Source organism: Octodon degus, unplaced genomic scaffold (genome assembly GCF_000260255.1).
Source record: "Octodon degus isolate 3935 unplaced genomic scaffold, OctDeg1.0 scaffold00049, whole genome shotgun sequence".
NCBI lineage: Eukaryota > Metazoa > Chordata > Mammalia > Rodentia > Octodontidae > Octodon > Octodon degus.
Genome location: NW_004524625.1, coordinates 4,668,138 through 4,679,590, shown reverse-complemented (window position 1 = coordinate 4,679,590; position 11,453 = coordinate 4,668,138). Strand labels below are relative to the sequence as shown.

Genomic DNA, 11,453 nt, shown 5'->3' with positions numbered 1-11,453 from the left:
TTTTTTTTTTTTTTTTTTTTTTTTTTTACCTCATTCTTGAATGATGCTTTTAATTCACCACGGTAGAGTCCTTTTCCAGCAAGAAGTCTAATGTCATCTTCTTCCTCTGTACAAATGCCTCTTCTCTTTGGCTGGTGTTAGGACTTCCTCTTTCACTGGGTTTTTACCAGTTGGATTGTATGTGCCTTGGTGCAGTTTTCTTTTTTAGGATTTGCTGGATTTCAAAAATCTATGAGTTTATAATTTTCATGAAAACGTTTAAGTGATTTTTCAAATATTTTTTTCTGCTACCTCCTTTGGGAGCTGAAGTCATCCACATGGTGTCTTAAGTCACTGGTGTCCCACAGCCCATTAACATACTTTTTAAAAAACGTTGATTTTCTCTCTTTTAGATTATATTTGTATTGCTGTGTCTTCTGCAGTGTTTAATACATTGTCATGAGTTTTTCCAGTCTAACTTGCAGGGACATACACCTGGCATGTAAACACTGGACTCCCGTTTTCTCTGATCTTTTGGTTTTTGTGTTTTTTGCTTTTTAATTGCACTGAGGATCAAAACCCAGGTGCAGGGTGTCTGTCACTGAGCTACACCCCAGCCATTTTTTAAAATTTTAAGGCAGAGTCTTGCTAAGTTATCCAGGATGTCCTGTACTTGGGATCATCCTGCCTTCTGCGTAGCTGGGATTGTAGCCGTGGACCGCCGCATCTGGCAACCTAGCTTTTTAGATCATTCTTCTTCTAGTCCTGGGTGGTTTCCTCCATATGTGTGCTGAGCAGTTCTCTACCTGACAGTACTGCTCTGCAGAGCAATAGAGTTCTCTCTCCCGTTCTGTCTGATACTTTGTGCGTTATAGCTGCCTTGGTCTCCCCAAGGAATCAGCGCGCTCTCCTCATCTCAGAGGCTACAGGGCTCCACCTTACTTATTCTGGGGCCTGAGGAGGCAAGGTGACCGTGCTCACTTCTCCTGGGTCACAAGTCGCTGCCTTTCATTGCCTCATATCCGCTGCCTTGATAATCATTGCTTCATGTGGTTTACCTTTTGTTTGTTGTTTTGGTTTTGTGGTTGTATTGGGGAGGAGGGTAAATCCAGTACCTCTTTCTCCATTTTGATAGAGATGCGCACTGATGGATGTGAAGCACTGGGTTTGAAGAGTTACGGTTGTCCTGCTGACTGAAGGCCTTTTGTCTCTGCTCTTCAGCCTTTCCCTCCTCCTCCTGGGAAAGCCACAGTAGAATGTGTTCGGCAAGTGGCCGAGCTGCAGGCATCCTCCTCTCCTGTCGGTGCAAGGACACCAGAGGCCAGGAGGGCTTTCCCACTCAGCTCATTTGCAGAGGCCATGTGGCCTTCCCTTGGGAGCACCCAGATTCTTGCTTTCCCAGTACTGCTGTAGCTCACCAGGAGAGCTCCTAGGCTTTGAGATACTGCATCAGAATTAATTTTTGGTGAAATTACCAAAGAACATTATGACTTCCAGGCATGTACTTTTGATTAAACAAAGGAAGATAAATCACATTACATGATGTCATCCCAGTGTAGTTTGAAAGTGTGTTTACATAGCGTGTCATAAACTTAACAGTGAATTTCCATAGGCCTCTTCAGGAGGGCCTGAAGCACACAAAGTCCATTCAGATGTAAAAAAAAAAAAAAAATCTTTTCCCCCAAGACTTCAACAGCTGATAATGTAGCCCTCTTTATTCTGAAAGTTTTACAGATTTTTGGCCACTAGGTGGTACTATTGATGAATAGACTTTACCTGCTTTCTAGAAATGCCAATAATTTAAGAGAGTAAGTTAGGAAAATCTGAAATAAGTCAAATGAACTTAAAAACTTTTAAGTGCTTTAAAATAAGAATTTAGCATCATTGGTAATAGAGCATTATAAAGAGTGACACTTTTTAAAACAAATTTGTCTTTTTTTTAAGACAGGGGCTCGCCATGCAGTTCAGGCTGTCCATGAGCTCCCTGTGTAGCCTAGGCTGGTCTCAAACTCACTACAGTCCTCTTGCCTCTGCCTCCTGAGTGCTGGGATGACAAGCGTGTATGCACCACCATGCCCAGCTGACACTTTTCAAATAACATAAGTTTACTTTTTAATTGTAAAGCCCTGAGAACTGTAAGCCCAGTGCCCCATTCTGTTTTCCAGTTGTATGTAAGGTTGAATTGTTTTAATAAATCATATCTGTGTTGTTTACTATTTGGTACTGTTTCCCTGTGTTGTTCCTGAGGGCTCCCCGTTAGGTCTCATGATGTGATCCCAGCATCCTGGGGAGCTGAGGCCAGGGGATACAAGTGAGTCAGTCCATCCTGGGCAGCTTTCGTGAGACCCTATCTCAGAATTGAATAAATGATTTGGGGATATAGCTCAGAGCAGAGACGCTGGGGCCAATCCCCAATATTAAAACAAATGTAAAATTTTTATAAATTTGAAATTCATCAGTAAAAACTCAGAATGTGAGATAAATCAAAACTTGAGTACTTTAACTTCAAATACTTTAAAGATCTAGAATTATTCTTTGGTTTGAATATCAAAAAATTTTGTGTATACTTGGGTTTGCTCATACAGTGGATGCCTTCTGTATACTGAAGCTTCACTGTCTAGAATCCTCAAAAGTGAGTCATTTAGGAGAGCCAGATTTGTCTTTGGAGGCCTGGTTTCTCCTGGCATGTGGATTCTGCACGTGGCTGTCTCCTTCAGGCAAGGCAGTGGAGCACAGGCCTGTCTCGTGTCGCTGTCTCAGGCTGTTTTGCTCAGCGCCCCAAGAGCTGCTGTGGGGAGCACATAGGCCTCCAGCCCACACTGCCATGCCTTTGCTGTCTGTGGCTGCCTTGGGTACGTTTTAGGATTTTAGTGTTTTATTTCTTCTCGGCACCTTCTCCCAGTCACGCACCTGTGTCTGACAGCTCCTCTCATTTCTTTTTTGTTCATGCACATTACATAGCGGTAGTTATTTCAGTTACATGTGAAAGAAAAGTATAGTCCATTAGTCTTCTGAATGTTGTATATGGGCTTCACTATATAATTTTTTTTAATTTTTGGATATTTGGAGCCTCATACAATACTTGGTTCTAGAATGTGTATCAAAATACTTAGCTCTTTGGAAGTTGCAGAAAAATCTGGCAAATTGGGTGAAGTGTTTACTCCAATTCAGGCCCCTCCACTGGCCTCATATCTCCCTGTAGGAAGCCCTGTGCTGGGGTCTACTCTAAGAATCTGGCAGCTGGCCACCCATGCAGGCAGCTACTGACGGCATCCACCTCTCCTGGCTGCTTGCTCTCTTTTGTACTTTCTGTTTCCCCTCCCGCTTTCTCTTTTTTGAACATTTTGTTTGTGCCCTTTCATTGTTCTTCCTTTGTACACTTTCCTTTATAGCTTTTGGTAACATTACAAACTTTGATAAGCCTTGCCAGCAGCATCAAAGCTTAAAATCCTGGTGACTCCTTTGAAAAGGCTTAGCATTAGTTAAATATTACAGGTAATTCCCGCTTCTTGTGTGAATTTTTAAAATGCAGTATAGCACCTACCTCGTGCAGTATGTACGGCGTTGTTTCTGTCCCCTGTACTCAGGCCTCGCCGGGCTACGTTAGCCTTTCAGTTTTCTCCTCTCTCGGCTTCCCCTTCCCACACTTATTTCCTTTGCATTTTTCACTTCCTTTCTTTGTTTGCTGTGCTCATGCTCACAGTTGCCTGTGTTCTGTGGAATAAATTATTCATGTCCATAATTCTTGGCTCCTAAGAGATAAAAATTTTATGCAGCAGTGCTATTGATTGTGTTTCTTCTGTTCCCTATAATGTTCTCTGCACAGCACCTATAGGCCCGGGCTCTGAGGCGCAAATTGATAGCTTGCACATTTAACCTGTCTCTAGCACAAGGCAAGTTGTTGACTAAATAGATTGTAGCCAGAATTCTTAAATTTAGAAGGGGTCATATTTGCAAGGACCTTGATAATGCCTGGAGATGTTTTACATTCCACCTGTGATAGGCAGAATTTAGTAGAGACACAAATTATGAATTTATTGTATTGGTTCCAAGGCCCAAATTTCACATTAAACACACTATTCTGCCTCCATATGTAAATGCAGTTTCAGCTGCCTTTATTTCCACCCTGCTGCATCTGTGCCTCAGGTAACCTTTTGCTTAGATCCATAGTCAACATGAAAGGAATGTAACCTTGAAGTCCACGGGTCATTTCAGCCCTAACGGCAGCTTTGTGGTTCACTAATGTAAGTGGTCTGAGACGTCTGATAGCAAGGGCCGCGGCTGGGCGCCTGGGCGCCTGGTGATGGATGGGCTTGGCGCTGCTTGGAGTGTTCTGGGGCAGAAGCACCCCTCACCCATCGCGCTGTGCTGTCGCCTGTGTGACGGAGCCCCCGGAGGTCAGCCTGCTTCTTGTGCTCTTTCTTCAGTCCCTCTATATTAGTCTTACTTCGTCTGCTTTCTGGTGGTTTGGACAGCTGAGGCTTCATTCTAAGGTGACCGCACTTCATGGATCCCTTTGCATTCCCTGACCCATCCGGGCAGCATCCTGTGCATCAGCAGCCTCGGTGAGCGTGTTTGTGAAATCATCACTAGTGTAGGAAAGCAGTTAGAGGGAGAAGCTGGGGCCTAGGCTCCAGCCTGGGCTTGAGTGTTAGCTGATGGGTTGGTTGTTTGTTTGTAGTACCAGGGTTTGAACTCGGGGCATCCATGCTGAGCTGTAGCCCAGCCCTTTTTTTATTTTTTTCTGTTGATACAAGATCTCACTAAGCTGCTGAATTGCCCAGGCTAGCCTCGGATTTGTGGTCCGCCCGCCTCAGCTTTGAGCGTGTGGAGTTACAGGCATGTGCCATCCAGTGCCACTCTAGTAGTTGCTTGACTTTTGGCAATTCTCTGACTCTCTGGGACTTAGTGTCCTCGTCTTTGACATGAAGAGATCACGTCCAAGTCTGTCCCAGTTTAAGGCTCTCGGTGCTTCTGTGCACAGCAGCCACTCAGCTGCTCTTCCTCCAGTCTTATGTTTTGGAGCCCAGGAAGGGCTTGCCATGACCATTCTTGGGCCATTGTAATAGTGCAACAGAGTGTGTGCTCTTAAAATCATTTCGTGTGCAAAGACACTGAAAGGTGGTTTTCCTTTTCCCTCCAGCACAGAGGCTTTGTGCACGTGCACACCCCCGTGATCACATCCAACGACTGTGAGGGTGCCGGGGAGCTTTTCCAGGTTGAGGTAAGTGGTGTTTCTCGCCTTGGAGACGCATTGTGGTTGGACATTCTTCTCCTGAGATGTGCTTTTAATTTAATAAAAGTTGTTTGGACAGAAGATCTAGCTAATTAGAGAAATGTAGATCAAAACAGCACTGAGCCTCCACCTCACCCCAGAAAGAATGGACATCGTTAAGGAAAGAATGAGAAGTGCTGAAGGGGCTCCTGTGGGGAAAAGAGCCCTCTCCATTGTTGGGAACATAGACCAGGACAACCTCAACTAGAAATTCTGTTTGAAGAGACAGCGTCTCCCAGTGATCTGTGCACACCCGTGGTTACAGCAGCTCGGAATGCCTGAATCTTGGAAGCAGCCTGTGTCCATAAACACAAGTGGATAAATAAAATGTATTTACACAGTGGAGCTCTGCCATAAAGAAAGAAAACTCGAGTCAATCATAGGAACATAGATGCATTTTGAGGTCAAATGTTAAGTGAAATAAAAGAGATACACAACCATAAATAGTGTAGTTTCTTTGATAGGAGAAACCCAAAGATATAGAGTAAAATAGAAGATAGGCAATAGGAGGTTGGGGGGCAGATGTCTCTCAAAGGGGAAGGGAGCCAAGAGATGAAGGAAGAGGGAAAGAAATGAGCCAGTGAGTTGCGATGGGTCCTGCGCCAGGACGTAAGTACAGTGCACCGTGAGCAGCGCTGATAAGAAAGCCCTGTAGCCAGGCAGCTTGAGATCGCGTGTACCAGTCATATGCTAAAGTCATGTTTAACTTTAAACATTAAGACATTTTACGTAGTTTTATTTTTTTAAAGACTATGGCTAGCTCCTGAAATAAGCAGTAGTAATCCTTAAAAAACCTTCCAAGTGCTCTTATTTCCTGCCCTGCCAGCCGTATACTTGCCCTTGACTAAAGGAGTGAATTTTTAAGTTTATACTCCATTTCCAAGATACTTCTTTTGCAAATTCAGCTCAGTTAATATTTTTGAATGTGTTATGTTTTGAAAAATAAAAACTAAAAAAATACATATACTTTCAGATTTTTTGGCAAATGCATTTTCATAAGAAATTACTTATGTTCATGCATCCCATGAAGGCACTTTGTTTAGTTCCTGTTTTAGTAGTCATTTTTGAGGCCTAGTATATATGTGCCTCAGTGTTAATTCTGTCTTTTCCTTAGTCTGCTATTGGTCAGTGATTTGAAACAGTTCTAAAACTGGTAAATGAAAGGTTTTTAACTACCTGCAAGTTAAGAAAAATTGGTGGGATTTTTGCTTGTTGGTTTGCTTCTATTTTCTTTTTTTAAATTATGTCTTAGGTATAGGCTCTTGCCACATAGCTCAGACTAATAGTGATCACCTATCCCTGTCTACCTCTCTGTCTTACAGATTAAAAAATGATAAATAGGGCCATGGAAATAGCTCATTGGTCTAAGCACCTGCTTAGGCAAGTGCAGGGACAGGGTTCCATCCCTGGTTTTCCACATGCTGTGCCAGCCCCACCCGTGGGCATGCTGATCCGGCCATCAAGACCCAGCGTGGTGGTGCACAACTGTAATCCCAGTGCTGGGGAGGCTGAAAACAAGAGTATCACTGCGAGTCCTAGCTGTGTAGTGACACCCTATACCAAATACATAAAATTAAGTAAACAAATAGTAGTGAACAAACAAGCAAAAATCCCAATTTTTCTTAACTTGTGAGTAGTTGAAAACCTTTTATTTACCAGTTTTAGGACTGTTCCGGATCATTGACCAATAGACTAATGGATAGACAGAACTATATAGCTGAGTCATACTTTTGTCTTGTCTTTATTTACCTGTTGTCTTAATCTCTGACGGAAGGACTCTGGGTCTTTATGTCTGCCAGCGGACAAGGCTTGCGTGTGGCTGTGCCTGTGCTTCAGTGCTGCAGTGCGGCCTGGCTCTTGGCTGTGCTTCAGTCCATTCAGTGTTGGGAAAAGTCCTGACATATTAAAGTCGTTCTTAAGAACGATAAGTGCTTCATTTTTTCATGTATTTTTTAATTTTTTTATGTATTTAGTACAGGGTCTACAGGATCTTGCTACACAAACCGGACTCGTAATGATCCTCCTGATTTCAGTCGCCCAAGCACTGGGATTACTTGCGCGTGCCACCATGCCCAGTCTCAGTCACCTCTCAGCACCCCCAGGGGTGGGGCCGGCACACTTATGGTGCCAGAGATCAACCCAGTCCCTGCATCTACCTAAGTAGGCGCTTTAATCCGCTGAGCTACGTGGCCAGCCCTCTTTTTTTTTTTCTTATATGACATGGACTCTTGGTGTTAATTAGCCTTCTGTAATAAGGCAGAATAAAAATACATTTTGAAAATTTTAAAGTACGGATATTAGCGTCTGTGTGTTTTTAAAGAAATAACAAACAGCAAAATACTAAAATAGTCTAAAAAAAAAGTCCAAAAAAGTCCCCCTCTAGGTATTTGTTTTCTCTTTGCGTCTTGGTGTTCTGAATAATGAAATGAAGAATCCCTTAAATACAGCTCTAATCTAAACCACTGCATGTTACCAAATAAAGGCCAAGAAGCAAAAGTGCAATTTAAGTGAGTCTTTACATAAAAGGGTAACAGTAGAGGCACCCAAAGTAAATAAGTTAAAAAAATTCTCCAACACGTTTTTTTTTTAAATTTTATTTATTTATTTGTGTGTGGGGGGGGGCAGCTCAGCCCACCAGGGCTGGCTGGCATGTGGTGCTGGGGACTTGAACCGCGGTCCCTGTGCTTTGCTAAGCTTGTTCTAAGTAGGTGCTTTAGACCACTGAGCCATCTCACCAGCCCCCTCCAACAAGTTTTAATAATGATAAATGTAGAATAACTGATATGCTACCAGGGAAATCTCCGCCGCAGAGCAGAGTGAGTGTTGTGTGTTCTGACCTCCAAACCCCAAGCTTTTCACCAGTATGTATGACTCGAAATAGGACAACTCACGTTCCCAAAGCTAAGTTGATGAGAAGTGCTATGTGGTTCCTGCAGGACTAGAGAGGAGTTTTATGTAGAGGAGTTGGGCTTGGCCCCTGCAGTGCTTCCAGAGATGTACCCTTGTGTGCACTGACCCTGGGTCCCTGGAGGCAGGGTGTAGATCAGATTTCGGTAATCCGAGACTTTTAGGCCATCTGTGGCCTGCTGTCTTTGTTGCTTTCAGAAGTTCAACTACTATAGTAAGACTTATCCTTTGCCTTTACCAACCTTTGATCCCTTGGCAGCAGTCCCCTCCCTCCCCTGCCTTTCTGAGTACTGATGATTGATTCCAGGGCCATCTCACTGGATTCCCAGTCCCTCTTTTTTAAAGTTTGAGACAGTCTTACTAAGTTGCCCAGGCTTGGCTCAAACTTGTGATCATCCTGCCTTAGCCTCCCAGGGTGCTAGGATTACAGACATGCGCCGCGTGTGAGGCTGCAGTGCCTTCCCACTCTCATGCCAAAATTCACTGGTAATTTCCTCTTAGCTGCTAATAGAGGCAAAGGGATGTGAGTCTGGTTGGTCACTTTTAGGAAGAATTGAAGTTTTATATTTAAATTTTTGCTTCTCTTCGTAGCAGTTTTTTCTACAACAGCATTGAAGTGTTAGTAGCATTTAAAGGTAAGGATGCCTGGTGTCCACTCAGGTTTGGGGCCCCTAAGGCTGTGAAGAGGTGCAGCAGGAATGTGCGCTTCTGATGTTCTTAGAAGTGAATATATGTCCTGTCATTTTCATTTTCTTTCCTTCATTCCATTTCCTTCTTTAGGACTCTGGGTATTTGTGAAGGCTTGGAGCCTGCTGAATGCCTATGTAAAAGTTGTGTGCAACACCTTCATTTGCCATTCAGCAGACATTTGGTACCATCTGTGTTCAAGATGCTCTGCTCAACTTCATGGAAGTGTAGAGATGTAGTTGAGGTTCTGGCCTGTGGGGTTGGTGGGTTGAAAGAGTACGCTTTTATGCACCCTTCATATTGCTTATCCTACAGTATTGTTTTTCTGCTTTGTCGTAATGCTCCGAGTTCCCAGATTATATTGATCTTTATAGTTTTGAAGCAACTGTGGTTGGTCCCCGACTTGGGATAGTTCAGCTTACATTATTTTTGCTTTAATGATGCTACCAAAGAGCTAAGCATTCAGTAGAAACTGTATTTTTGGTTCTGTAGTGGTGGAGATTAAACCCGGTGCCTAGTGCATGCTAAGCAAATATTTCCTGCTCGGCTATACCCTAGCCCAGAAATTGTACTTGAAATTTTGAATTTTGAGCTTTTTTCTGGACTTTGTATATTTCCTGTCATGATGCTGGGCTGCGGCAGCTCCCAGTTAGCCATCTGGTCCTGAGGATAAATACCCATACTCCTGCACTGCACCACGTGGCCACGCAGTGTCCTAAGTTGGAGCCCATCAGGATGTAGCCCCATGGTAAGTCCAGACATTCCTGTAGTTTGTCTCTGAAAAGACAAGAGAGATTAAGACAAGAATTAGAGGCTGTACAGATTCAAAATTTCTGAGGAAGGTGGTGAAACTGTATATACACTTCAAATTACACTGCTACTAGTTGTAAGCACTATGGAATATACAGCAAAACATTGTCAGTGAGGATTGAGCTGGTCAGAAGAGTGTTCGGGATGGACGTGTAACTTGACTGTGCCTCAGGGAGAGAATGCCAGGAAATGGGAAGAACTGGAGAACTGAACTAAGCAAGAAGTTTTCATTAGGCTGAGTGTGCAGACTAGAAGGTGGTGTACATTGATGAATTATAAAAGAGTAAAGCTGGCTAGCCTTAGAATAAAGAAGTGGAGTGGGATTTTTAGGAAACAATGAAGACATAGTTCATATACTATAAAATTCACTCACTTGAAAGTGTACAGTGTCATAGTTTTTAGCACATTTAGAGGGTAGTGCAGCCAGTCACCGCATTCTAGTTCAAGGCCTTTTCATCCTCTTCAGAATAAACACTGTGCTTATGAGCAACCCTTTCCCAACCCCTCCCTGAGCTCTGACCTACAGTTATGTCCTGTAGATTTGCTTCGTGTAATAGGATCGTAAGACTTGGCCTCGCCTTCGGGTCTGACACCTTTTGCTTGGTTTCTGAAGTTCTTTGGTGTGATGTGCAGCTGTGTTTTATTCTTCTGTACTTGCTACCAGTAGCTTCTTGCGCGCATGTGTTGCATTTTGTTTATCCTTCTACCACTTGGTAGGCATTTTGCTGTCCTTACATTTTAGCTGCTATGAATAATGCTACAGAGAACACTGAGGAAAAGGTGGGGACATATTATTTCATTTATTTTGCGTGGAACTACTGAATCATGGCAGTTCTGTGTGCAGCATCATGAAAAACTGCCACCTTGTTTTCCAAGAGGCTGCACTGTGTCACCCTCCTACCAGCAGCATGCAAGGGATCCAGTTCCTTTGTGTCCTGTCCTGCACTTGCTATGCTTTATTTCTTAGGTTGTAGTCATCTTAACAGGTATAAAATGGTATCGCGGTTGTGGTTTTGATGTGCCTTTCCCCAATGACCGAGGGTGTTGGTATTTGTTCATGTGCTTACTGACCATTTGTGTATGTTCTTAGAGAGGTGTCTCTTTATGTCCTTTACCTGATTTTAATTATTAGTTTGTCTTTTTGTTATTGATGGGTTGTAAGAGTTCTCTTACATAACCTACATACAAATCTATACCCGCCTCCTCCTCTCCTGAAATGGGACCCTCGGGATACTGTCTTGCATGTGCCACAGTCAACCAGAAAGCCCAAGCCTTGGTTTGGACAAGGCTTTCTCTCCCCAAGACCATTGGCAAAATGGCTGCTATCTTATTTCCAGTGAAATCATGGGGCATAAATTGCATCACAAACTGATCCACTGAAGGTCACATTTCTTTATGCGGATAGTTCCCAAGGTCAGTGTGTGGCATTTGTTCTGTACTCAGAAGAACTCTCTTCACAGCTAACCTTGCCAGTTTCTCTTCAGCAGACGAACAGATCTACAGTTTAGCCTTTGTCGCCAATGAATCTGACAGTCTCCAGTTGCCTTTCACCACAACGATGACTCTTTCGGAGAGCACCATTCAGCGCATACTCAGTTGTGCATGAGGTCAGTGGATCACTGCCTTTCGGGAGAGAGCTGGGCCTCTGTTCTATGGCCTTCTTCTCTACCAGGCAAAATCTTGGATCTAGAGGGAAGAACAGCAGATACTTCCCTTCGACAGGCTGATTTTCGGAGCCGAGTGCCCAGAGGAAGGGCAAGAGCAGTCCAAGGGCTTGGCAGCTTGCCTCTCATGG

General features: G+C 43.6%; 1 protein-coding gene across 2 annotated transcripts in view; it reads left to right on the top strand.

The window, feature by feature from the left end:
• The window catches only part of Nars2 (asparaginyl-tRNA synthetase 2, mitochondrial), a 127,195-nt gene that overhangs the window by 18,442 nt on the left and 97,300 nt on the right, over nt 1-11,453 (top strand). For both annotated transcript variants that reach the window (XM_023716734.1, XM_004632540.2), the window contains exon 5: nt 5,123-5,203. Coding sequence is in view for 1 of the 2 variants with exons in the window: in XM_004632540.2 (XP_004632597.1) it covers nt 5,123-5,203 (81 nt within the window). In the remaining variant the exon portion in view is untranslated. The remainder of the gene's footprint in view (nt 1-5,122; nt 5,204-11,453) is intronic.